The sequence below is a fragment of the Plasmodium malariae genome, assembly GCF_900090045.1.
Source record: "Plasmodium malariae genome assembly, chromosome: 10".
NCBI lineage: Eukaryota > Apicomplexa > Aconoidasida > Haemosporida > Plasmodiidae > Plasmodium > Plasmodium malariae.
The window spans coordinates 1641375-1668561 of NC_041784.1; the positions used below are offsets into that span (position 1 = coordinate 1641375).

The window sequence follows — 27187 nt, forward strand, 5'->3', positions numbered from 1 at the left end:
AGTGCTGCCTGATTCGAGTATGGTATATATATATATACGCATGTGGACATATATTTAGCATAAGATCAAGATAGTATGTGCTACTCGGTTAAGGCAGGATGTGCTGTTACATTCAGAGGCAATTACTGTATCATAACACCACGGTGTACGGTTACATATGTATGTACATTAAGAAACACGCACCCAACATAAGTTGAATGTTAGTAAATTTTAAAACGCACTATTTATCTTTTAATTTTGAATAAACGTAATTAATATTTTATATCAGTTTGATGTAATTACTTTTGAACTCTGGCTTTTGTGTTAGATGTTTTTTTATTTATTTACGAATCGTTCTTTCGACAGTCGTACACATATATTAATCGTTCATTTGCTGCGTGCGTATTATCCATTCACGCATTTATTATTTATTTATGCGTTTATTTATGTAGTTATTTCAGTAAGCACTAGCATGGGTATTATATATATATATATATATATTTATTTATTTTTTTCCGTTTATTCATTTATTATATGATCTTTTTTCAAGAGGCTTTTCATTTTTCCTCATTCAGTTAATTTTTTTTTTTTTTTTTACAACGGTCAATTTTGAAGTATCAGTTCACATATGGCAAAAAAACTGCTCCTTTAATTTGTTAAGAAAACATTTTATTTAATAAAATCTTTTTGATCACACGTAGAATATAAAGGTCAGTGTACACATGAAATTTACATCTCTACGAAGAAGGTACATCGTTGATACTATTTGAATCTATTAATGCATGCAAATGTTTTTATGTATAAAACGTATGCGTATTATGTAAATAATTGCACTTATCTATTTAAAGATGTAGTGACATAACGGTATAGCAACGTATCGATGTATCAATTTTTAACTTACAGCATAATAAAAACAAAACGTAATTTGCATATAACATATGAATACTTTACTTTTATTCATTAAAAAAGACATTTATAGGTATACGCTGAATTATTTTTTATTTAATAAAATTATATAAAAGAGCTCCATGATTTTAAGTTTTTCTTTTTTTTTTTTTTTTTTTTTCCTTTTTACATTATTATGAACGATATAAAATTTGGTAAGGTATCCATATAAACGAAAAGAAAAATAAATAAAAAAAAAAAAAATAAAATAAAGAGAACGATAATGATAGTCATTAAATGTAAACGTAAGAGAAAGAAAAATTTTCAAAGCGTGTTCAAGGTTCCTATGAATAATTAAAACTGACCAAATAAAAAGAAGAGTTGGTTTAATTTAAAAAAAAAAAAAAAATACCAACATTTTGTGAAAAATTTTGTTAATAAAAGAAGAATTTATCCTCTTTTCTTTTCTTTTTATTTTTTTTTCCATTTTTATTTACCATTCCTTTTACTTCTTTTCTCTTTTCCTTTTTTTCTTTCTTATACGCTAGTCCAGCTATATGTAATAACTAGCGAAATAGTGGCAGTTCACAAAGTAATAAGGGGAGAAGGAAAAAAATGACTTAAATACACTTCAAGCATTCCAACGAGAAGTTAAAAAGGAAACAACTGTGGTAAGTTATTGGGTAAATGAACGATAAGCGGGAAACTAAGGAGCAGTAAGAAGGTAGTACCATAGAGGAGGCAGCCAAGGGGAAGAAGCAAAAAGGAACAGGCATTTACCAACTGACCAAACCGCAAGCAGTGCAAACACCGCTAACACCTCTAGCACTGCTAACGAAGGAGGGCTTGGCAAAGATGAATAACGAGGACGTAGTAGGAGAGGACGAGTACCTAGACGAATTTTCAGATGGAAGTGCCTCAAACGAATTTTCAACGAACAGCGAAAGTAGCATAGGACAGAGTGACGAGAGAAAGAGGGATAATGAAAAGGGGGATGAACATAATGCACCGTTAGACGAGGGTTTTGACAAGCAAAGGAGCAAACTAAATTTTGCACTTATGAAGGAGGAAATACTAAATATACATAAGAAAAATATATGTGAAATAAGATCAGTAAGGAAAGGGAGTACATTAGTTGTGTCAGGAAACGATAACAATGTAAGAATTTATGAATTTAAAAATATGAATAAGTATGAAAAAGGGTATACAAAATTGATAAGTTTATCTGAAGGTTCAATTATACAATCTTTAGATGCACAGAATAATATTACATTGATAGCAAATGGAAATAAATGTTATGTATATAATCGAAATTACGAACTAATTAAGAATACTATTAGGGGTGATATGTATATTAAGGATGTTAATAAAACGAAAGGGCATACAAGACAAATTAACAGTTGTCGGATTAATCCATCAGAGGAAAATGTGTTTATAAGTGGTAGTTTAGATAGTACATTAAGGATATGGAATTTAACAAAAAATAATTGTTATGGTATAGATAATGAATTAGTTCATCATCAATGTTTGAAAATAGTTAATGAAAAAAATATGATGAATAATAATATTTTATGTAGCGAATTTTGTATGGATGGAAATACAATTATTATAGGCTGTGAGAGTGGTCAGTTAGAAATAAGAAATAAAATATCAAATGATTATATGTATAGTTATAAAGGTACACATATTATTAAACCAAATGTTTCACATAATAATTATGCTGTAATTGATATATTAACTTCTAAAAAAAGGAACCATTATTTTTATACCAGAAGTTTAGATAGCACAGTTAAATATTGGGATAGACGAAATTTAAATATACCAATTAATACTATTGAAAATATCAACACAATTGTTCATAAAAGTAATATGTGTTTTTATGATAAGGATGAAAAGTATTTAGTCATTGGTACACAAGAAAAAAAAATTTCAAAAAAAGAAGAAAATGTTCAAAATGCAAAAAATCAAGCATACGAATATATAGAAAATAGACTAGATTTTGAAGAAGAGAAGACACAAAAGTTGAAAGATTCAAAAAAAGAATTTCTTACAAATAGTTATATAAAAATATACCAAGGAGATGATGATATGAACAAATTTTTAAATGAAGTGTCTACTGTAAATAAAACGGAAAAAAATATACATGGAATGATCCAAATATATGATATTACTACTAATACTTTTGATTTGATATATAAAAAATATTATGAACATTCAGGTATTATATGTGTTCATTATGATGAATATATAAAACACCTATTTTTAGGTACCACTGATGGAAAATGCTTCATATATTATGATCATAATTCAAAAAATGGAGTCCTAGAATATATAAACAAAGGCGCAAAAAGAAAAGAACAAGAAGTAAAAGAAAAAAATAATTCTTTTTATATGAATACTGAACATATATACAATTTGGATAATTTGCCCAAAGAAATTGAAATAACCCATTCTGGAAAAGTTTTAATCAAAAAACATAACAAAAAGAACAAGTTGAACCCAACTATTAATGCTCTTAACTCAAATGCTTATGAAAGGAAGAGACAGGTGAACCCGTATTCCAAATTCATAGTTGACGTAAAGCAGAATAGTGGTGAGCGTATGGACGAAATACAGAAAGGTGAGCTAGCGAGAGAACATACGGATGAGGAAGAAAATATTGTCGACCTTCTACGAAAAAGGGAATTAAATAAGCAGGGAGATGATTATTTTATGAAGGCTTACAAATATACTCAGCCGAACAAGATAATTGACTATTCCTCAGGAGAAGAACAGGAATACTCGAAAATTTTGAAAAAACCCAAGTGCCCGCAATGTGGAGTTAAAAACTGTGTGTGTGGGTACATGCAAGGTCTGGGGAGAAAAACAGGGAGCAATAAATGAGCGTCAAAAAATGGATGGACAACAGAAACAAAATAATTTTCTTAAAATTACGGACTATTAATTTGAACGGATCTCAGCCACCAGTTTGCATATGTGTGCACTTCATAATGTATGATGGACGCATGTACACGTAACACTATTCGCACATTACACATAACAAACATTTTGTTGCACCCGAAATGCATGACTTATGAAGTATTTTCAAGAAGTCATTCAGTTATACAAAAAATAAAAAAAAAAAAAAAAAAAGTACTAAAAAGGTATGTAAATTATGCACATAAGGGCTAAGCGTTCAATGTCCGTTGCTCATTTGAATTACGGTACATTTACCGCTTACTTGCACCACTTGCTTACACTGCTCCTTCAGCTGTACATTGCATTCCAGCAATTCGGAGTACAACTTTTGCAAGGATTTATGGTACTCTATTTCTTTTTTGGTTTCCTCCTTTTCTTCCTTAATCCTCTCGAGGGCGTGCTTTTTTTCGTTTTCGTATAAGGCGTTTAATGCATCTTTTTCATTTATGCAATTAATATATGAATTAAAAAGAGAGTCAAATGATTTTTTATAACCTTTAATTTTTAACACATATCCCTTAGTGTAAATATCATATTTGTTTTCTAATTTTTTATATATTTCCATATTTTTTTGAATAAAACTTCTCAGCTTTTCACATCTGTATTTGTAATTAGCTTTTATATCAGCTTCGTTCATATATTCAACAAATGTGTACAAATTTTTTGAAGGACAAAAAATTATGCCGTCATTAATTCTTTTCCACATATCTACACTGTCTTCTTCACAATACTGCATATTGTGCTCATTCGAGATTGGCATAATTCTTTTTTCATCATCACGTGTATTATGTGTATTATGTGTATCATGTGTATCATGTGTATCATGTGCTTCACATACATCATGTACAGCACGGTCTTCATCTCGGTCATTAACTCTATCTTGAGCACCTCCCATATTGGTAATTCTAATCAACGAATCATTCGCCTTCCCCCCAATGTGAACTTCTTCCATCTCATGGTTAATCGAATCAATGGCTTGCTGCATATATGTGCTGTCGATATCACTGAGAGGTACTTGGTTCTGAATAGGAGTGCTGTTTTTTATGGGATAATTATACATATCATTTTTAATTAGTAATGTCATTTCGTCCTGTACCAACTGCTCCAGCTTTTTCGAATCATTTTGTAACATATTAGTAAATAGATTAATTTTATTTAAAAAGTAAGGTCTTGGAAGATTCCATCTAACAATTTTATTTTGTTTATTAAATTTTTCTTTCTGTTGTAAATATTCCTGCATTTTTTTTTCTCTATCTATATCTTGAATATCTTTTTCTAAACTTGCTTCTTCATTTTCGTCCATGTTTTGACCATTCACTACATCCTCTTCTTGTGGCATTTGTAGTTCTATTACATTAGTTTCCTTTGGCAAATTTGCTAGTGATGCTTTTATAAGTAATTTTGCTCTGTCAATTTTTTCTTCATAATTATCATCATAGAAGTCACTCAGTAAAGAGTTGTTATGAATTAGTGAGTTATTATTATTCGGACGTTTATATGACATAATTGATCTTGCATACTGACTAATATTTCCTTTAAAACTTTTTATATCGGTAATAATTACATTTTTAATTAATTCCTTTTCGTTCTTATTTACCTGTTCATCATTTATCTTTTTGTTTTTTTCTACTTCTTCTTTTACCTGTTTTACATTATCTCTAATAATTATGTTGGTATTATCTGTAGGAGAAAAATAATCAGCTTGGTTAGTATAGCCATTAGTACTATCACAATGATATAACTGTTCATATTCCTGTGGTTCCATTGCTTCATTGTTCACTCCTATAAGTGGATCATTGATATTTCTAGAAATAATGTTTTGTGCTGCTTGCTGTATACTTAGGTCTAACTTACTTGAAAATGCAATGGATCTATTGTAAAAATTTGTTCCAATAGAGGAGAATTTATCTCTATCGTTCAGAATATATACCGAATTTGTTAAGCTCGGAAGTATATTATTAATGGGTACAATACCACCACTATACTCATTAGCATTATTATTATTATTACTATTATTATAATTATCATTATTTTCTTTAATAATTTGGTTGAATGAAGCTGCTTCTTTATTTATTTGAATAATTTCTTCCAACTCACTTTCATTCAAAATTGGTTCAGGTAAATTTAGTCGAACTCGCTTTCTTAAATGGCTAAGTTCGTTAAATTGCTTGTCATAATTATCAATAGCGGACAACAGATTCTGTTCTTCATTCATTCTTTTTCCTTTACTTGTACCTTTTCCTTTTTCCTTTTTATTTCCATCCTTGTCGTACTGTGTAGACTCATTTATATTTTCGACTTCCATAGATTTAATACTTTTAATTTTTTTATTATTTTGTTCATTCACATCTTCAATATCTTGTTCCTCGCTTACATCAAAAAATCCCTTCGGTGGTTTTCTTTCAAATAATATTTCCTTCACATGGTCAATTTTATTTTTGTCATTTTTTCTATAATTTAAGGAAGTAATACCAGCAGCCTTTAGTTCTCTTTTTTTTTGTAATAATGCTAATCGTCTAGCTTGTTCTAATTGTTTTTCTCTTGCTTTTCTTTTTGCTTTTTTCCCTTTCGTGTTTGCAAGTCTAGCTTTTGCCTCTGCAAGCATTTCTTTCTCATCTTCATCCATGTCAACAGGGTCTGCTCGTGCAGGTCTTGTCTCAGGTGCTGGGTCAATTTCACCAGGTCTTAGACGCCTTAAATTTTTATTCTTATCATGTACCTTTCCTTCAGCTTCATCAAGTAGATACTCATAATGCTCTAAACATTGTTGAGCTGTTCTACCTACAACAGGGGCAATTGTTCTCCACTGGGTAGGGAATAGTTTAGCTAAATGCAAAAGTTTCTCTTCTTCTTCTTTGCTCCATTCTGTTTTTTTAACTGATGGATCTAACCATTCATACCAACGAGCCTTACACTGTTTAGCTGATTTTCGGACTAGTAGTGAAGCAACCCTTGACCAGTTGTTCAGTCCGTATTTCATCACAGCCGCCTTCAGCACTTCATCCTCGCAGTTCTTCCATATGCCCCCCTTTATCTGAATTCGCATTTTCCTACCTTTAGGTTAGACGTAGCAAATTAGCATGTTAATAGGTTAGAAGTTTAACCGTTCAACTAGTTACAAAATTAGCCGATTTGCAGGTTAGACGCTTGATTACGTGCTAATTTTTCAGCTTTCTTTTCCCTCTAACGAATTTTAGCTTGGCTCCTGTATCTCGATCTATTAGAAAGCTCTTGTTTTATTCTTCTTTTCAATTCTTATCACCCTCTTATCTATTATAATAGCTTATTGTCTTCTAGTTACGCATGATACTGCCAATTTTTCTCTTTTGTTATACGCAATATGATGATTTTTCTATATCTCTTTCTTCATTATTCAGTCTTACACTCTATTTGTTACCTTTATTATATTTTTATATGAATAGTTTAAACACTATATTGGTAAAAAAAAAAAGTACAATCGCTACAACTGCCAACTGGAAGCATATCACTTTGGAAAAATTATCTTCCATAAAATATGCTATACATAGGATTTCACACTTATTAATTTTGCTGTCCTACTGAACGGTTTTTCATATTAACTCCTTTAAATGTTTGTCCTTTATACTTGTTTGTACAGAAATATTAAGTATAAATTAATACAATTTTTCTTAAAATATAATTTTCCTTATGAATACGAACACTACCATATCTTCAAATCGCTGAATGGTTCATTTAAATGCTGTTACAAGGTTAGGATGTTTTAATATTATGTTACTTTTATATATTACATTTAAAAGTTGGCGGAAGACAATTAAAATTCACAAAAAAGAAAAAAAAAAAAAAAAAAAACTAAATAAAACAACGCCGAATAAAACTACAGCATAAAATTGAAAACATTAATTCATAGAAGTATCAGTTCCTTTTCCTTTTTTTTTTTCTTTTATTAAATCGAAAAAATTAAGAGAAAGGGAAAAAAAATTTTCTCGCTAAAATAGGTCATCATACATTTATTTTTAGCATAATTTTATATCTCCTTATATTTGCTTTTCACTTTATGTTTATCACGTAATATTTTTAACATCTCACTCGCATTTTCTACGTAAACATAGGAACATATATATATATATAAGTATATGAATTTATATATAAATGTATGTATATGTACATATATATATATAATACGCGTATATACATACTTCATGTATATATGCGTATAATTTTTCTTCCCGTTGGAAAAATTATTAAGCCAAATTTTACGAACAATATTAGTTACTGTTTGTGAAAACATATTAAGAGAACATAACTGCTAACCCGTTTAGCATGTTATAATAATATTCTTTTTTAATTTGGAAAAAAAAAAAAAAAAAGGGAAGAAAATAACAAAATTCAAAGAGGTTTTCATGAAGGCGTAATTAACAAGCCGAGTACGAAACATACATATGGTATTTATATATATGTATACTCGTTTACATGTATGTTTGTATATGTTTGCATTTCGACCTGCGTACCACTTGTGTATATTTTTTATTTTGTGAATTATCTGCAAACGATGCGAAAAATTTTTAAAAAATTTCTTGCTCACATAATTTTTTATTGTATATGTAAAAAAATATAGTTATTGCTAAGTTGTTATTAAATTTATTTAAAAATTAAATAGTTTGTTATGAGAAAAAGTTTTTTGATTTGCCTTTTTCTTGCTCCTCATTTTAGTAACCTTTAATTAATTTTTTTTTAAATCATTTTACCATCATTCTTTTTTATAGTATAGTATCTTTTTTTCCGCACTAAAATATAAGCCATAAATAAAAAGTTAAATGCTTGAACATTTTGAAATATTGCCCATGTTTTTCCTTAGATTATATTTTATATTATATCGTTTGGTTAAATATACTTATGTACAGTATAATACATATATGTATATATTATATATACATATAGATATATATGTAAATATACGTACATATTATATGTACATACCATACGTCGTAAAAGTGAAGGATGCTCGTAACCGGGCAAAGATCAAGGAAGTGAAACCATAAATCAAAGTAGTAAATAGAAAAGCAGGGAACATTAATACCACGATTTTTTGAATTATGTAACTGGAAAATATAGGTGAAATAGGGAAAGAGAAGGAAAGGTTTACATATGTATACATATTTATGTATATGTATGTATGCATATATATATATACAAATATATTTTCACTGTTCTATTACTTTGTAAAAAGGGCGGAGACCATATACCAAACTTATTAGTTAGTTGTTCATTATTATTATTTAATATCTGCAATATAACAAAAATAAGAAGAATAAAAAAAAAAAAAAAAATATGTTACAGCAATTAAATTTTTTAAAAAAGAAGTATGCTACAGGAATCAAAATTTTTTAATAAAAAATATGCTACAAGGATTAAAATTTAAAAAAAAAAAAAATATGCTAGAGCAGTCAATCTTTTTTTTTTTTTGTTTTTTTTTTTTTTTTTTTCAAAATATAACAAATAATGTATGAAGATTTTAATACATTGCCTTTAATAAAATCTATCAGAGAAGATAGTATAGATAATGTATTGAAATTTTTAGAAGCAAATTATAAAGAATATCAAGTAAATGCAAATGGAGATTTTGAGAAAAAAATTGAAATAGTAGATAAACAAACACAATCAACACCCTTATTTTATGTAACTGCAAGAAAGAATGATGATGAGTCAGTTGAACTAAGCAAATTGCTTCTTGAAAAGTTTTCCATATGTAGTCCAACAGCTAAAGATTTAATGAAACAAACGTGCTTATTTTATGCAGCAAGGGAAGGACTTACAAAATTATGTAATTATTTAATTGAAAAGGGTTGTAACCCTAATGATGCAGATAATTTTGGTCAGACATGTTTATTTTACGCATCGAGAGAAGGGAAAACAGAATGTGTAGAAACTTTAATTAAAAAAGGAGCTAACCCGAATTTATTAGATTTGAATAAACAAACTTGTTTATTTTATGCATGTAGAGATGGAAGGTATGATACCGTTAAATGTTTATTAGACAATGGTGTAAACCCATCTATAAAGGACGCTCAAAGGAGAACAGCCTTAACATTTGCTAAGGGAAATGGTCATAATAACATTATCCTTCTACTGAAAAACGCCGGATCCATAAGTAAATCCTCCACTGAGGCTGCAGCGCAGTCCAGCAGCTTAAGTATGTTAAGAAGATATTGCGCGTATATATGTGCTTGCGGATGTATGTACATAAGTTTGCGTTCACTTGTTCTCCTTTATGTATTTATTTATGTTCTTTTTTTTTTGTGTTCTGTTTTGCTTTCATGTTTGTTTTTCTTTCTGCTATCATTTCTGTCCTCTTTTTTATTTTTTTTTCTGTTTATTTATTGAGTGAAGAAAAATAAACTACCCCAATGAGCATATGAACAAATGTTTCTTGAGTACGTTTTATGGAACTTCTAATGCACATATTGTTAAGCGTGTTTTCTTCCTAGGTGCATGCACCCATATATGGGAAATATGCTTAACTGCACAGTGTCCACTGCACCCGAGTATATGTTTTTGAAGTCATAGATGAGTGTTCATGTTGACAGTTACACTCTGAAATTTTATACTTTCTTCACGTTTCATAAATTGTTTTCTTTTTTATTATTTTTATATAGAAAATGTGTTGGTCCACCAAGGAAGCAGTGTAGAAAACGAAAATAATAATAGCGTAAATACACAAGTGGCTCCCAACAGTAACAGTAACTGAAAAAAAAAAAAAAATATATGTTTATGTAACAGATGAGGGTGCAACTGATAACTGGGGTTAAATGGGCATTTCGGTGAATCCGCACCTCTAAATGCTCACTTGAGTAATATCTGAACATATCTCATATATATTTTTTTTTTTTTTTCCATTCTCAGACACTATACTGCGAAAAAAGTATAAGCTACAATACAGACCGCTGGAAGATGAAGATCCTCACCTATGGCTAGATGCGCCATTAATAAAAATACAAGAATTTGAAAGAAAATTTCCAGATATAGCATTATGGCCAAAGAATATATCCAATGCTAGTTCAGAATTAAATAACTTGAATGATCCTTTTAATAAACAGTGGTATATGTTAGCTAACCAAATAATTCAAAGTTTAAGTAAATATGAAGGAGGTCATATTTTTGAAAAACTAGTTGATGCAAAAAAACAAAATTGTCCGGATTATTATGATGTAATTAAAAACCCTATGTCTTTTAGTTGTATAAAGGCGAAATTAAAAAAAGGTGTATATGCCTCCCCAACAGAATTTGTTAAAGATGTTCAATTAGTTTTTGATAATTGTAGTTTATATAATACTTCAAGTTCTCTAGTTGCAATTACTGGAAAAAATATAGAAGCATATTTTAACAATCAGTTAATAGTCACAGGATATAATAATTTTGTTTTAAAGGAAAAGACAATAAATGAGCGTCTGCAAAAAGTTGAAGAAGAAAATATTAGATGGAACGAGCAACAACAGCTGAAAGTTAAACATGAGCAATCAAATGAAGAGAACAAGAGTGAGCAGCATGTCATTCCGAATGCGTAGTAGTCTAAACGGTTCATTAGCAAAAATAGGATAACAACTTTAGTGAGTATCTAAGTTATGTTTCAGTAAAAACAGGAATAACAGAAAGGGAGTACCATATGGAAATTACAGTTTAGAATAGTTACTGTGATGAGGAACTGCTATTGTAATACAGAGAAAAAAAAAAAAAAAAATTTTAATTATTTCTTTTCATTTCTTATAACGTAAACTAGTTGTGCGTATATATGTATGTATTTATGTATGTATGCATGCATTGCATTTAGGCACACACATTGCAATATATGTATCAAGTGTACATTTGTTTTGACAATTTGTAATTTTTGCACTCTTTTCTATTTGAGAAAAAACAGCAGTTCAACATATATATATTTGTGTCCCTCATAAAATTAAAATATTATACCCTGTTTCAAAAATGTTTTAAATTATGAATATATTTTTAATAAAGTGTTTGTAAGAAAACTAAATTTTTTTTTTTTTTATTTTAACACATGTATACATATTATATGTATATATGGGTATACCTATATGCGCATAATTATATGTTCATACCTATCTGTACATAATTATATGTGCTTCTTATTTGTATTATGATCATTGTATTTATGTATTCTTCCTTATTTTTTTTTTTTTTTTTCAAACTTAAGTAATATGTTTCTTAATTTTTAGCGATATATATCTTAAAAAATGCAAATTAGACAAATAATATAACTTCAAAAAAGTATGAAACAGAAAACAAAGTAAATAAAACTATACCGTGGTTGGAAATATAAGAGGAAATAAATCTTTTTTTTTTTTTTCAACAATTATGTTGACTCTATATACATTTTATTTACACATAAACTCACACATATGACTATTAGACTTTTGCTGTTATATTGTGACCCTTGTGCTTTTAAATGAGCATATTATGAAAAACGTAATTTGGGGGGTTGGCACATACATATTTTGCTAATCGGTTTTGGGGAGTAAAGTGTTTGAATCAATTTTAGCAGATTCATTTGATTCTGTATACAAACACACATAAATGTATGTATGTATTTACGTGCGCACATATGTATACAAATATTTTCAATCACTTCCCTTACTTCACCTAACCAGATGGAGCTGCCGCTCCCGCTGCTGTTTCCTATTATGATATTCCTTTTTCAAAATGTTTATGTTATTTCGAACGAATAGCAACACGTAAGCATCATCTACAACATATATGATTTCATTTTGTTCTGATTTCTGTCCTTGACATAAAGGTTAATATTTGTGTTACTTTTGACTTAAATTACATTTGCAGTTGTTTTAAAAAAAAAAAAAAAAAAAAAAAGAGCAAAACTTCAAGTGTAAAGACATCAGATGTTGTTCAAAAATAAAACATACAAAATTGGAAGCACCAGATTAAACCAGTTTTAAGGGAAATGCAAATAAATGATATTAAAAATGAGGAAAGATAGTGAAAAGTATAACTAAAAATTGATTATCAAAAAAATTAAATTAAATTAATTTTTTTTTTTTTTTAATGATAAAATTTCAAAATCGTATCTTTCTTTTTCTATTTATTATGTTTATAACTGTTCTCTACGTTAGTCCGCACAAGTAAATTTGTTTGTTTGTTTGTTTGTCTGTCTGTCTGTCTGATTGCTTTTTTTTTTTTTTTTTTTTTTTTAAAGCAATATTTATAAGTATGCACAGAGTAGTAGCTCACATTAGTGTTTATTTTCTTCTGAAAATATTGTTAATAAAGTTTGTCTTGTCTATTTTGAACAGTAGGATAAATAATGAAACTTATACAATACCAGAAAAAAATGCAAAATATATCAGAAACTCTTATTCGAAGCACTTCAAATTTTTGGAATATCCAGGAGCTTTTGTAATGAGTTCTTTTGTACAAACAAATGAGAGAGATAATGTGATATCAATAAAATTAAATAAGCAAGATATTCCTTCGAAAAAAATATCAACATATTATGGACAGGTAACAATTGGAAAAAATTCAGAAAACAAAATTAATGTTTTATTTGATACTGGTTCAACGGAATTTTGGATACCCTATGAAAATTGTAAAGGTTCAAAATTTAATAATACTATTATTCATAATAAGTACAAAAGGACCAATTCTTTCAAATATAAATATGACAAGAAAGGATTACCCAGCTTGTTAGAAGTAAAATATCTTAGTGGAAAAATAATGGGATTTGACGGTAAATGATAGAGATTTACAATTATTGACAAGCTTATTCAGTACTACCTCTTCCTTTATCCTTAGTCAACTTCAATTGCTGATAATACTTATGTTTGTATTAGATACCTATCCATATATGTATGTATACATCAAAAAAGTATTCCTAAACCCATCGAACTTTTAAACTGTTTCTTTATAACCGTTACGGACATTTTCAGGATATGATACAGTGAATTTAGGGAAAGCTTTGTCCATTCCTGATACAAACATCGCTTTTGCTGTATGTCTCAACACACTTTTTGCAGCCACTTAGATTCGTGGTCCTCTTGAAAGATGCCTTTATGCCCATTTCAAAATATATATTCACACACACACACACACCATATCCTTCCCATTTTAAAATGATGTAAATGCAAAATTTAAATATACGTCATAATACCCGTTTATTTTTCTCAGACACAAGTAGATATACCAGTTTTAGAAGATTTTAAGTGGGTAAACAGGCGTTTTACGAAATATTCTGGCAATTTTTGGGCATTGATAATAATGTAAATTGTGCTTTATGCATGTACATATATATATATATATATACATGTATATACTCTTATGTGTGTACTTTTTTTATCGAATAAGGATGGTATATTGGGCTTGGGATTCGAGAACGAGGATTCCCAAAAACGTGGAGTAAAGCCATTGTTCGTTAAAAACATTTTATTTATTCATAATATCCATAAAAAAAAGAAGAAAAAAAAAGAAATAACACAACAAAACAATATTATATAAATAATAGAATTAAAAAGCAAAACATGTATCTTTCTCTAACACTATTTTCAGTTTAGATCACGTGAAGGATGACAAAATCTTGACAGCTAAAAATTACAAAAATATTTTTGGATACTATATATCGGATAGAGGTAAACATATATGGATACGTTCTTATACGCTAGGATGAGAAGAGGCGTGAACCCTTTTTGTTTTGGGATATTAAAGAGAATAAATAATTTTTTTTTTTTTTTTTGTCTTGCTTTTTTTTCAGAAGGATATATTACCTTTGGTGGAGTGGATAATCGATTGAAAAGATCGCCCGATGAAGAAATTATGTAAGGGATGAAATTTTCATTTCCTTTATTTTTTTTTTTTTTAGTAATTTAGCGTTAAAAGTTTTTATTTTGTGTTCTATTTTCCATTCCTTCTTTTTCTTTTTCTTCTGAATTAGTTGGACCCCAGTTTCAACTGAAATGGGCTTTTGGACAAGTATTCACAAGATTCTGGAAAGGCGAAGAAAAGCGAAGCAGCACTTTTTCGTTTTTCTTAATAGATGTATTTGCCAATTCGTATGTATATTTATGTATATATATGTATGGGTATTTATGCATATATATGTATATGTATGGGTATTTATGCATATATATGTATATGTATGAACATGTATGTATATGTATGTATATGTATGTGTATGTACATGCGAATAACAGTCCATTTGTTTTCTCAATTTGCTCTCCTGCTGTGACTTGTTCTAAGTTGATCTGGTTGGAATCAGAAAGGAAAATGCCCCTAATGTGAACAAGGAGCAAGGTGACGAGCTGATAGTAAAATACGAAGGGTTTCACGATGGAGGGAGTAAATCCATAGTTGATACGGGGACCTTTTTAATATATGCTCCAAAAAAGACTATGGAAAACTACTTAAACGATTTAACAATAAATTCTTGTGAGGATAAACATAAATTACCTTACATAATATTTCAAATAAGAGCAAAAGAAATGAAATCAATAAATGGTACAGCTATTATTGAATTAGTATTGTCTCCAAATGACTATGTCATTGAGTATTTAGATGAGATTAACTCAACAAGAGAATGTGTTTTAGGAATTCAAGCAGATGATCAATCTGAGGAAGATCATATAGATGGTTGGACCTTGGGCCAAGTGTTTTTAAAATCTTACTACACTATTTTTGATAAAGATAATTTACAAATAGGTTTTGTTAGAAGTAAACAGAATTTTACTAAGGACGCTTATACGAAAAAATCGTTTCTAAGTGTAAGGTCAAAAAGGGGAAAAGCGAATAAGAACAATTATAACGGACCATTACAATAAAAAGATAAGCTACAATTTATAGGTAGAAAATGCAAGGGATACTAAGGTAAAACATATGAGAAACAAATAACGTTATAAAAAAGAAATTAGTGCTATTTTTGAATGTTATCAAAAAAAAAAAAAAAAAAAAAAAGTATAGTATAGTATAGTATAGTTAGTATAGTAGAGCATAGTATAATGATTAAAAAACATGTTTATGTTAAGATAAACAAATTTCTCCCAGAACGATGCCACCAGTTGTAAGAATATATTGACACATAAATTTAATCTGATAAATAAGAAATTTTAAAAAATCTTGTTTATTAAACTTGTATTGGATTATATAAATGTATACGTTTATGTGTATGCACACGTTCTTGTGCGTGTATTTGTTTATGTTCATACGAGAACATTTAAGCAGGTATGTACATATATATATGTATGTATATATGTATATACGTATGTACATATACATATATATGTACAACATAAGACTATTTTTCCATTAAAATTTTTCCTCAATTTTACTATTTTACATACTAATTGAATTGTTCAGAGTTTGCTTAATTTTTTATACTGTTAAATGAATGAACTTAAATAGAAAAAAGAAAAAAAGAATGAAAAAATGTACAAATGAGTGGACGCAGAATTGCACAAACGAATGGACGCAGAATTGCACAAATGAATGAACACAAAAATGCACAAATGAATGAACACAAAAATGCACAAATGAATGGACACAAAAATGCACAAATGAATGGACGCAGAATTGCACAAACGAATGAACACAAAAGTGCATAAACGAATGAATATAAAAATGCACAATCGAACGAACGAAAAAAGGTCGAAAATGAACCATACAGGCACACATTCTTCTCAACAAATGTTCACTTGAAAAGAAAGGGCCTTAATATAACACGCTAAATTCTTGTTTAGCTGCTAAATGTTGATAACACAAAAAATAATTATATTTATGAAAGAAGTTGTCAGTGAAATATAGCATCAAAGAGAGAAAAAAAAAATTATATGTAGGTCTACTAAATTTAAATAGTATACAGTATAATATTAAATTTTAAGTTTTTTACAAAGTAATATTTAAAAAGAAAAGAGAAGAGAAAGCATTTTTAATGCATTTGGGTAAGTACTCATAAACATGAATTTACAAATAAAAAATTTCTGTTAAAAAAAAAGGGAGAATTGTGTTTGTACATATTATATATATATATATATATATATATATATATATATATATTCTCGTACTAAATTTTAATGAATATAAAAAAAAGGAAAAAAAAATTTTTAATACAAGATACAACTGATAAAAAAATGTAAATTTACTTTATATAATTTCATTTTTCTTGCTCGCGAACTAAAAATAAGGGCTTAAAAAAAAAAAAAGGAAAAAATGGAAAAAAAGGAAAAAGAGAATTGCATCAAACGCAAGTCTGTACTAAATATAAATTAGTTGTATATAAGCATAAGTGACTAAAACGGAGTGAGGGAGCTACATGTATATACAATATTAAGCTTGTTTTTACTGCTTTCTTTTCTCCTTATTATTCTTCTTGTTCGTCTCCTTATTCGTCTTCTTATTCATCTTCTTATTTTCTTTCTTAACATTCTTCATCTTATTCATTCATATTTTCCGTTTTCCATAATTTATAAATAAGGGACTCACACAAAAAAGGTACGGGTCATAAGTTGTCAAGGTCTATGTCTTGGACTTCTTGGTCGACATATGATAACTCACTAACTGGTGATATGTTACCATTCATATTTGAAGTATTTTTTTCTTTTTTTTGCTTATCCCATAAATCTTTACTTGCGTACAACTTAACATACTCTGTTGATAAGGAAAAAAAAATTATGAAAATATAAAAAATTGAAATGATAAAGTATGTATTTATAGTGAAGAAAATACATATTCATAATTCAATTTGAAAAATATTAAAACACACAAGCACTGGAAAGGAAACATAAAAAAAAAAAAAAAATATATCGAAAAGAATACCTTTTACTTTTTCTTCATAAATATTTTTGTCTTTCATAAGTAATGAAGCCGCATCACTGTTTAGGGGATCAGATGGATTAGGGTAGGTGAGAAGTTGGGGTAGAAAAACTTCGAAAACATTTACAAGGCCTTAAAAAAAGGAAAAAAAGAAGAAGGTAGGTGTATCGGTGTGCTATACTGTACAATCATCTATCCGTTCCTATATTCATATGCATTTTCATATACTCGTCCGCATGCATATTTGTGTGCGCGTTTGTATACTCCTATTCTTACTGTATAGCGGAGTCCATGTTTGGTTAATGACATCCAGACAAACAGACCCAGACGCTTCATCAACATTCGGGTGTAATAATTTGTTAATAAATCCTATAGAGGGAGAAGCAAAAGGATAATCATCCGGCAAGGTTACATGAACTTTCCATATTCCTCCTTCATATGCGGCTAATTTGAAAAGAAATCAAAAATACACACAAATATATACTAATAAGGTATGGATACCACTATAAACACAAATTCATATGTAATTATATATGCTATAACGAGGATTAATACGAATACACGCTTACACACATGCATACAAAGAGGTTCACATACATACACATGTGTATATATAAACACGCATGCGACACTAATGTGTAGATATTTCTAAAACTATAAAGTCTTCCTACTTCCATTTGGCCCATGAAACATCACGTCAAAATCTTGTGTGCTTCCATTGTTTAATTCTAAATCATACCCAGCCATAATACTACGAGAAATGCACACAGTTGTATATGTTTACATATATTATATATACCGAAATACATTTATACATGTACATATGAATATATGCATATTAAAGTCATACACTTACATATAAATGGTGTTACATATATATTTTAAAGTTATTTGTTAGGATTCATTTTTTTCTTTCTTTCTTTCTCTCTTTCTTTTTCTTTTTCTTTTCTTTTTTTTTTTTTTTTTTGTACTAACAGCTTGGTAAAGTCGCACTGCTTTCTCGTTAATGATGTTTGATGATTCATTGTTATATATCTAAATATTTTTTTTCTTCTTTTTTCTTTTTTTCTGTATTTTTTCCCCTCCTTCTGATGCTCTTCTTATGCTATTGTACTAGTAGAATTTGTGATACTCTGAATGTTATTATATTGTTAATCCCTTCGTGTGTGATATGTGTATACATATATATATTTATATATATATATATATATATATATATGTAATTAAATCATTCTTTATATTACTGCTTCGATTTTTTAGTAAGTACATAATATAAAATAAACAATATAAACAATTTTATAGTAATAATTTTTTTTTTTTTTTTCTTTGTTAACTACCTTACTATATTAATTTTGGACGATAGCAGCATGTAATAATAAATATATAGATGTTTATTTTAATAAAAAGTACAATGTGAGCTAGTAGTGATAATATTGATGGTGGATATTTTATTTTAATTCTGTACTGTTATACTCACATATAATACTTATACATATGTATGTACTATATATGTATGTATGCATAACATGTATATGTATATTATTCAAAATGTTTAATTTTTAAAAAGTGTGTAGCTTAAAAAATGGTTTTCCTACATGTTTCGTTTTTTATTATTTATTTTGTAATATTTATTTTGTAATATTTATTTTATATTATTTATATTTTGTTTTTCACTTTTCATTTTTCATATATATATATATATATATATATATATATTTTAATAATATATATGGTTTAACAAAAAAATAAAGGAAAAAAATGGCATTTAATTCTAAAAAATTGTAAGATTTTTTACGAGGTTCTCTGCAAGGTTCTTTGTGAAGTTCTCGTGACGAACAAAGAAATGTATATATTTACAATAACTTGGTTTGGAGTGGTAAATATGACTTTTTAGTTTAAGGCATAATATTGCAATAAAACTTGAGACTTATTTTTTATATATAATTAGGCTTCTGTTCTTTTGTAAAAACCTTTTCCCTTTTTTATTTAAAAGATGGAGGATATAATTTTCATCAAAAGAAGCATTCTGATTTTTTCAAAAAAAGGGGGTTTCTGATTTATTAAAAATGAGATTTCTAATTTTTACCAAAAAGAAGTGTCTGATTTTTGCGAAAACTACCATCAATATATATATACCTCTTCCTATTTTTTTTTTTTTTTCTTCTGCCCTCTTTTTAGGTTATTATGTGTGTATTTAAAATATAACCAAAAAAAAAAAAAAAAAAAAAAAAAAAACAAAATAGAAAAGAAAAGAAAAAGATTTGTAATAAAAGTTCCTATACAAATATTATACTATAATACTAAATCATAAAAAAAAAAAAAATATATATTTTTACAACTTAAATTAAGTCGAATAAACATAATTTCATAATAAAACTTTAATCATTAATTTTTAATTTTCCATGTATATATACATGCGTATATATACAAATATATATACATTGTATATGTAAACATGAAGTTCAATATAAAGCAAAAAAAAAAAAAAAATACATATATATATATATATATATATATATATTTATCTATTTATCTATTTATCTATTTATCTATTTATTTATTTATTTATATATATACATATATATATATAAATTAAAAATAGTGTGAACAAATGGATTTTCTATTTTTGTCAAAAAATATCTTTTAAGTGGGTAATGTGTGTAATATATTTACCAAAAAAAAAAAAGAAAAAGGCAATAATGCAATATATATACATGCATGTAATGTTATATATATATATATATATATATATATATATATACATATTTGTACATATATTCACATACATATATTTATATATTATACACATATATACATATATAATATAAAAGGATAAAAACTAAGCCTTTTAAAGCGTGCTCATCAATGAGCTAATATCTTAATTTTTTTTAATAAAATAAGAAAAAAAAAAAAAAAAAATTAGCATAAATGGAATAATACAGGAAGCGATAAATTAGCATTTATACATGTCGTCTTGTATAAATTTATATATATGCAGAAAAATGTATTTATATATATATATATATATATATAAATAAATTTATATTTTTATTCATATATACATGTGTAAATAAATATGAAGTATATGGGCAATATATGCAAATGTATATACAAATGTATAAACAAATATATATTAAAAAATATACGTAAATAAATAAATAAATATATATATATATATATATATATATAATTTAAGAGGGTAAAATTAATAAAAATAGAGCAATAAATATATCAAGGATCACGTACTTAAAAAAAAAAAAAGACAATACTGTCGCGTCAAAATTATTGATTAAAGTGCGTTGGACAAAAATCTTTAAAACGAAATATAATTATAGATTGACAATGTACCAAATTTACAAATAAAAAAGTTTATTTGTAAGAATAAACTCACATCACAAAAAGTATACATACCAAACTTAACTATATATTGTATATTTCGTGTGTTATATAAGTAAAACATATTTCATGATATATGTACATTACACTTTTAATAATGTATATACGTATATATTTTACTATATATGTGTGTAAAAATTTTGTGATATATATGTACATATATAAATACATATGTATATTTATAGCGTATATTTTGGTATGTATATGTATTTATCACATGATTTATGTTATGTATACTTAATAATGAATATTTTATAGTATACATATATATATTACATATTTCGCGTTTTGCGTACAAGTATATATATATATATATATAACCCAATGAGCTAGATGAACTTCACAATATCGAAGTAGTTTCACAAAAAAGAAAAATAATGTGAATATTTATTTACGTTTAAATATAACCTGTACATAAAATAAAAATTTTTTTTTCTAAATTTTAAACGTTTTGAATGAAAAATGAAGAAGCTGAAAAACGAAAAAAGCGAAAAACAGGAAAATGATATTTAAGCAGAAAATATAAATTGAAAGAACGACGCGTAGATGTAACATATATATTTATTGTAGATATATTGTTTATCATTTGCATAATTTTGCCTTATATATCATTTTACTTTTCTTTCCATTTAATTTGAACAAAACGTATATTAATAGAACTTCAGCTAAATATACAAATATAAAAACATTATAATTTAGGATGTAACCAAATTTTCATGTAGGCATAATGAATGCCTTTTTTTTTTTATTGGAGTTGTCAAGGGTTCATATATTATTTAAATTATTACCAAGTATATATAAGTAACGTTAAATTGAATTTTTTCAATGAAAAAAATAAATAATAACAAATTTTTTTTAAGAAAATTCTTAATGTATACAGTAACTATTTTGCTAAATATTTCAATGTATAATGTATTTTAATATATGATAGCTTGTTGTAATTAGATAATAATGACATAAGATTATATTGTTTTACCGAACTTTGTTTTGTCCGTATAAAGTTAACAATATTGTATTAAGAAAAAAGAAAAAAAAATTAATGAAAGGAAAAAAATAAAATATATTTTTTTAAAATTATTCCGTACTATAATTATTTATATATGTACGGAAAATTGAAAAGAAAAGTAATGATATACTTAAGTTGAGGTGATATGGGAGCAAATAAATACTATAAAGTTAATAAATTAGTATGTGTAAATGCACAATTTATCACATATTTTTTTTGTGCGCATATGTCCATTCACCTATTGGCGTAGATATTTGATGCTTAACTTGTTCATTAGTATATTTCCTTTTCTTTTTGTCTAATGAAGTGGTAATACTCTTTTTACGTAAAACAAAAGGGAAAATATAAATTTAATTACGCTCATTTTTGTTGCATGGTCTCATAGCGTAAATGCATAATATGACTGTACACACATAGTTACATATTCCTTTTTTTTGTTTAAAATGGGTAATCATAGATATTCGCACAGGTACGCATATGTAAGTATTTGAACATATATATGTATGTTTATGTATGCACGTATTTGTAACAACCAATATTATAACTTCCTCTGCTTGCTCGAAATGTAGAAAAGTTCCACCATATGGGTTAATGCTTAATTTTTGTTTGTGCTTATAAATGAAAAAAAAAAAAAGAAAAAAGAAATGAACGAATGAAGGAAAGAATGAACGAATGATGGGGAAAGACTAAATAAAAAATAAGGAAAATGGCACCAAAATGGTATATGTTCACATTTGCAATATTTTAAAAATGTTTACAGCAAATATATCTTTCAAATTTCAACAATTTTTTGTTTTTTTGAATATATATTATGTCATAATTTTGTGCGTATAAATATGTAATTGTTTGGTCTTCAATGCAGTGGTACACCATACGAAATATAACATTTTAAGCAGCATCGCAAAAATGGAAAAAATTGACCATAAATGGAACAAAAACTGGTCAAAGATTGGCCAAAAATATACGAAAAAAAAGACAAAAAAAGAGAGTGAAAGGAACTGATAAAGTTTACATAACAAATTTCCACACACGAGTATCGCTTGGGCCTCCACTTTGTTATCTTCCACATATGGCAGGCTCAAACGGTAAAGGCTCGTCCTATTTCGTTGAGCTCTTGAAGAAAGTTCTCCGGTCGCACAAAATCAGTTGTACCATATATAATTTTTTTATTCATTTTTTCTTCCAAGTCTTTTAAAGCTGACACTTCAATATAGTTACCACCACCTATAACAAAGATAATACAATCTTTTATATTTTCTTGTTTAATATATAATTTGTCCATTTGTGTACTTGGAGGGTTTTTAGGATCAATATAAATAAATTGTTCATTTAAAGAAGAAGGTTTATTTTCTATTAGCGTTTCAACAAGTTTCGTAATTTTTATTTCTCTTCTTCTTGGTAATAAATTCTTGGCACCTTGTAATATGTTAAAACCTTTATCAATAAATATATTACTATATGTGTTTAACTGTTGTTTAAATGTTGTACTTCCACTATTTGAATGAATTAAGGGTGTATTTACATTTATATTTATATTCATTGACTTAAATTTTTCTAACTGTTTAATAAAATTGACAGATGATGTATCTATATTTAAACTATTTAATTTTTGAATAAAGCCATCAAGCGTTTGAGGATTTAAATTCCTTTTGGCAAGATATAAACATAAAAAGGCTCTATATTTATCAAAATTATTACCTTTTATAGAATTTAAAATATTGTTCATATATTGTATACATATTTTTTCATTAGAACATTCAAAATCAAACTCATTTTCATAAAATTTGTCTAAATCTCGCTCTTTTATTTCTTTTATTAGATCAGTTAATATATTTGTATGCATATCTAATAGTCTTTTATGTTCCGTCATTTCTGGTAGTATATTCATGGCGGACATTAAACCCCCTGTAATGTTATCATTGTTCGTTTTGTCATTCTTGTTCAAATTTTTCATTTTTTCATTATATTCGTTTAAACATTCACTGATATTATTTGCAACTTCTGGAAAGGGTTTATTACAATTATTTAAAAAAAAGGAGTCATTATTATTAATATCGTAATATTTATTAGGTATGTTACCATTTCTTCCACTCCTACTATTTTGTTCACTGGAATTAATTTGATTCAAATAAATTTTATTTAGTTTTATGTCAAAAATATCATGAATTAAGGCTTGATATGTCCAAGCATGCTGTATCATGACACTTAAATCAATATCTCTGTCCACTAAAATTAAGAGAGGTCTTTGAATAGATTTTGAGTTAAAAACATAATTATTGGTAGACCTTAAATTTAACAATTCATAAATTTTTTTATGCAATTTTTCTGCAATAGTTTTTGAGGGATACGTTTTATTTGGTGAAACTCTAATAATTGGAACAACCCCTAAGGTAACTAAAAAAGAAACTAACCCTTCAGTTATTTGATCCATAGCATTTTGTATTAAATTATCACTTGTTTCATGTAATATTTTAAAGCAATGAGGTATATTTAACGAAAACGTGGTACTCGATAAACTAATGAATTTTATATATCTGTCTGTGATTTTTGATACATAAGATACTATATTATTTTTTACACATTCGTTAGCAAAATATTCAAAATTTTCATCACTTATATAGGAAAGGAAATTTATATAATAACTTCCATACATATTATTTATCATATCTCTAATAACTTTATCTATGTTTTCTTTATTATTATCTATTAAATAAACAGCATTCACTTCAGGTATTGAATTTCTTTCTTTATGTAAATTTAAATTTAATGTTACACCATGATGTCTTAAATTTCCTACTTTCAGTAAAGGGGCTAAGATATTCTGACCCTCCGAATCATATATTAATATTTTCCATATCTTGTCATGCGAATAATATAATATATTGTCGCTATTGTTCAAACTATCATTGTAATCATTTAAGTTCAGCATATTGATTGCGCTATTTTTTTGTTGCTCCTGAATATTCAACGACATTTTGTTATTTCTTTCCAGCTACTTCAAACGTAGTCCCAGTCGATTGTTATTACATACGCGTGCAGGTTGATACATATGAATATAAAAGTTTTACAGGTATGGACATATATAAATATAAGCACATATATATACACATGCATATATGTGCATACATATATGTACATATATATATATATACATATATTTATATATATATTTTACTCGCTTGCTAGCTCGTTCACTTGTACAGTAATTCCTCTTAATAGGTGTGCGTTTTAGTAGTTTAAATCAGTGCGCTATATTTTGTAGTACATTCTTTAAGTAGCTGTTTTGTTTCTTCTCATATATTTTTAATTTTGCAGTCATATTAAATAAGTATGCTTAACGAATACATTAAGTATAAACCTATTTTTAATTTTCTCAATTTGTTTTTTATTTTTATTTTTTTATTCTTCCATTACACGAATTTTTTTATATGATCAAATTTGTGCGTGCTTTTTATTTGGTTTTGTTTTTGTAATTATTTATTTTGCTCTTATTTTATATGTTTTTTATATTTTTGCTATTTTTTTTTTATTTTTTTTTTTTGCAAGTTCACTAAAGCATGAAGTCTTAGTTAATTCGCTTATTAATTAACTCTTTTTTTATATTTTACTTTATTATTTTGTTAATAAAGAGAAAAATTCTTTTAATAATTTTGCGTTTTTTAGGAAATTCATTTTTATTAGATATTAGCAATTAGCTATTTTAATTGTGTATCATGTACAATGTTTTGTTCATATTATTAGTATAAAAAAATTTTGGAGAGGAGAAAATCTTTTTCAAGCGTATAAATGCAACAGGTAAATGCCTTTGAAAAATTGTACAATTAGAAAATTTATTTTGTTACAATGCTTATAGATTGTATGTATGCGCATGAATTTGTATGCAAATGTATACGCATGAATATGCGTACATGTATGAATGCCTCAAAACAGCTTAAAGTTCTGTGTTAATTTCGCTTTTCTTTTTATAGTCTTTCAGGGTGATTTCATAGTATATTTTCCCGATGCCTGCCACAAGTATACCAATACGTCTGAGTAGAAGAAATATATCAATATGTAAACAAATGTTGAATATTGAAAATAATGTTAATGCTTATAATAATCTAAGAAAAAAAGAAAAAAAGAAGAAAGGACTGTTTTTTTTTTTGAACCTGAGTTCACCAATGCACATTCCTCTTAATCCCTTATTTAAAGGAGATACGTTATGTTCTCCAACCTTCGAAAAAGTCAAGTGTTTCAACAAATATGATGAAATAAGTATTTAAAAAAAAAAATAATAATAAAATAAGGCATAAGCAGTATTAAAAAATAGAGGTGGATGAATGAAAGAGAAAAAGTATTATATTACATTATATATACACGCATATTAATTTACTATAAATTTCTGGTGAGCATAGCCATATTGATAGTCCTGAGAAATTTGAATTATGTTAAAAACTTATTTGAAAACGGACAATTATAGCACATAACGGATTATACATATACACATAGGTATATGTGTGGGTACGTAAGTATGTATTATATGTTTATATACGTTTTACCGATAATATTTGTGGCATAATATTCACCCCAGGGGCTACATGTGATCATTTTAAGCATGACAAAAAAAAAAAATAAATAAATAAAATAAAATTAATAAAATTTTTATTTTAAAGCTATATTTACATATATATATTAATGGCTATTACACGGAACATCAGTTTATTTTTCTGTTGAACAATTTGTTTAATATGAGCATAAAAAATAATATTAATGGCCTTACAAAATGTCCTCATTTCAATTTCTGCTTCATCACGAATTTCTAAACCACATTTAATAGAAGACTTTTTCAAGACACGAACACTAAAATTATTTTTTATTTCATATTCATTTAGCTTGATGTATATTTCTTCATCAGAATTTATAGTAATTAAAATGCAATAAAACAAAAAATAAATGTATGGAAACTTCATCATTGCACGTGTAAATATTTGTGTGTATATGTACGTATTCTCTATTTTTAGCTATCAGCTAATATATATTTTTTTAATTCCATGTAACAGTTTTCTATACTTAGATTAAAAGATTCGTGATATGCATGAAATGCAGTCTTAGCGTCAATTTAATAAAATTAATGAATGGTATACCTCTGTTCTTAAATTTTATGACATGTAAAATTTTTTTTTTTTT

The 27187-nt window shown here is 26.9% G+C and overlaps 7 protein-coding genes across 7 annotated transcripts; 3 read left to right on the forward strand and 4 right to left on the reverse strand.

The window, feature by feature from the left end:
• Nucleotides 1-1719: 1719 nt before the first annotated feature.
• Nucleotides 1720-3747, forward strand: WDR70 (WD repeat-containing protein 70, putative; the record flags this gene model as incomplete). The annotated part of the gene is made up of 1 exon (XM_029005653.1): nucleotides 1720-3747. One exon carries the CDS (start codon nucleotides 1720-1722, stop codon nucleotides 3745-3747), a length of 2028 nt encoding a protein of 675 aa, XP_028862221.1.
• Nucleotides 3748-4039: 292 nt separating this feature from the next.
• Myb2 (myb2 transcription factor, putative) lies at nucleotides 4040-6868 on the reverse strand (the record flags this gene model as incomplete). Its single annotated transcript, XM_029005654.1, has 1 exon — nucleotides 4040-6868. One exon carries the CDS (start codon nucleotides 6866-6868, stop codon nucleotides 4040-4042), a length of 2829 nt encoding a protein of 942 aa, XP_028862222.1.
• Nucleotides 6869-9300: 2432 nt separating this feature from the next.
• Nucleotides 9301-11363, forward strand: BDP1 (bromodomain protein 1, putative; the record flags this gene model as incomplete). Its single annotated transcript, XM_029005656.1, has 3 exons — nucleotides 9301-9991; nucleotides 10455-10532; nucleotides 10702-11363. The coding sequence occupies 3 exons, from the start codon at nucleotides 9301-9303 to the stop codon at nucleotides 11361-11363; spliced, it is 1431 nt and encodes a 476-aa protein (XP_028862223.1).
• Nucleotides 11364-13035: 1672 nt separating this feature from the next.
• Nucleotides 13036-15632, forward strand: PmUG01_10045000 (aspartyl protease, putative; the record flags this gene model as incomplete). Its single annotated transcript, XM_029005657.1, has 8 exons — nucleotides 13036-13552; nucleotides 13752-13813; nucleotides 13990-14028; nucleotides 14167-14228; nucleotides 14368-14447; nucleotides 14570-14633; nucleotides 14750-14787; nucleotides 15055-15632. The coding sequence occupies 8 exons, from the start codon at nucleotides 13036-13038 to the stop codon at nucleotides 15630-15632; spliced, it is 1440 nt and encodes a 479-aa protein (XP_028862224.1).
• Nucleotides 15633-17305: 1673 nt separating this feature from the next.
• PmUG01_10045100 (ubiquitin-conjugating enzyme, putative) lies at nucleotides 17306-18644 on the reverse strand (the record flags this gene model as incomplete). The annotated part of the gene is made up of 5 exons (XM_029005658.1): nucleotides 17306-17454; nucleotides 17623-17751; nucleotides 17896-18063; nucleotides 18291-18370; nucleotides 18595-18644. 5 exons carry the CDS (start codon nucleotides 18642-18644, stop codon nucleotides 17306-17308), a joined length of 576 nt encoding a protein of 191 aa, XP_028862225.1.
• Nucleotides 18645-23099: 4455 nt separating this feature from the next.
• Nucleotides 23100-24995, reverse strand: PmUG01_10045200 (Sec1 family protein, putative; the record flags this gene model as incomplete). The annotated part of the gene is made up of 1 exon (XM_029005659.1): nucleotides 23100-24995. One exon carries the CDS (start codon nucleotides 24993-24995, stop codon nucleotides 23100-23102), a length of 1896 nt encoding a protein of 631 aa, XP_028862226.1.
• A 957-nt stretch (nucleotides 24996-25952) lies between these two features.
• PmUG01_10045300 (conserved Plasmodium protein, unknown function) lies at nucleotides 25953-26970 on the reverse strand (the record flags this gene model as incomplete). The annotated part of the gene is made up of 5 exons (XM_029005660.1): nucleotides 25953-26049; nucleotides 26170-26234; nucleotides 26394-26429; nucleotides 26560-26594; nucleotides 26781-26970. 5 exons carry the CDS (start codon nucleotides 26968-26970, stop codon nucleotides 25953-25955), a joined length of 423 nt encoding a protein of 140 aa, XP_028862227.1.
• Nucleotides 26971-27187: the final 217 nt, after the last annotated feature.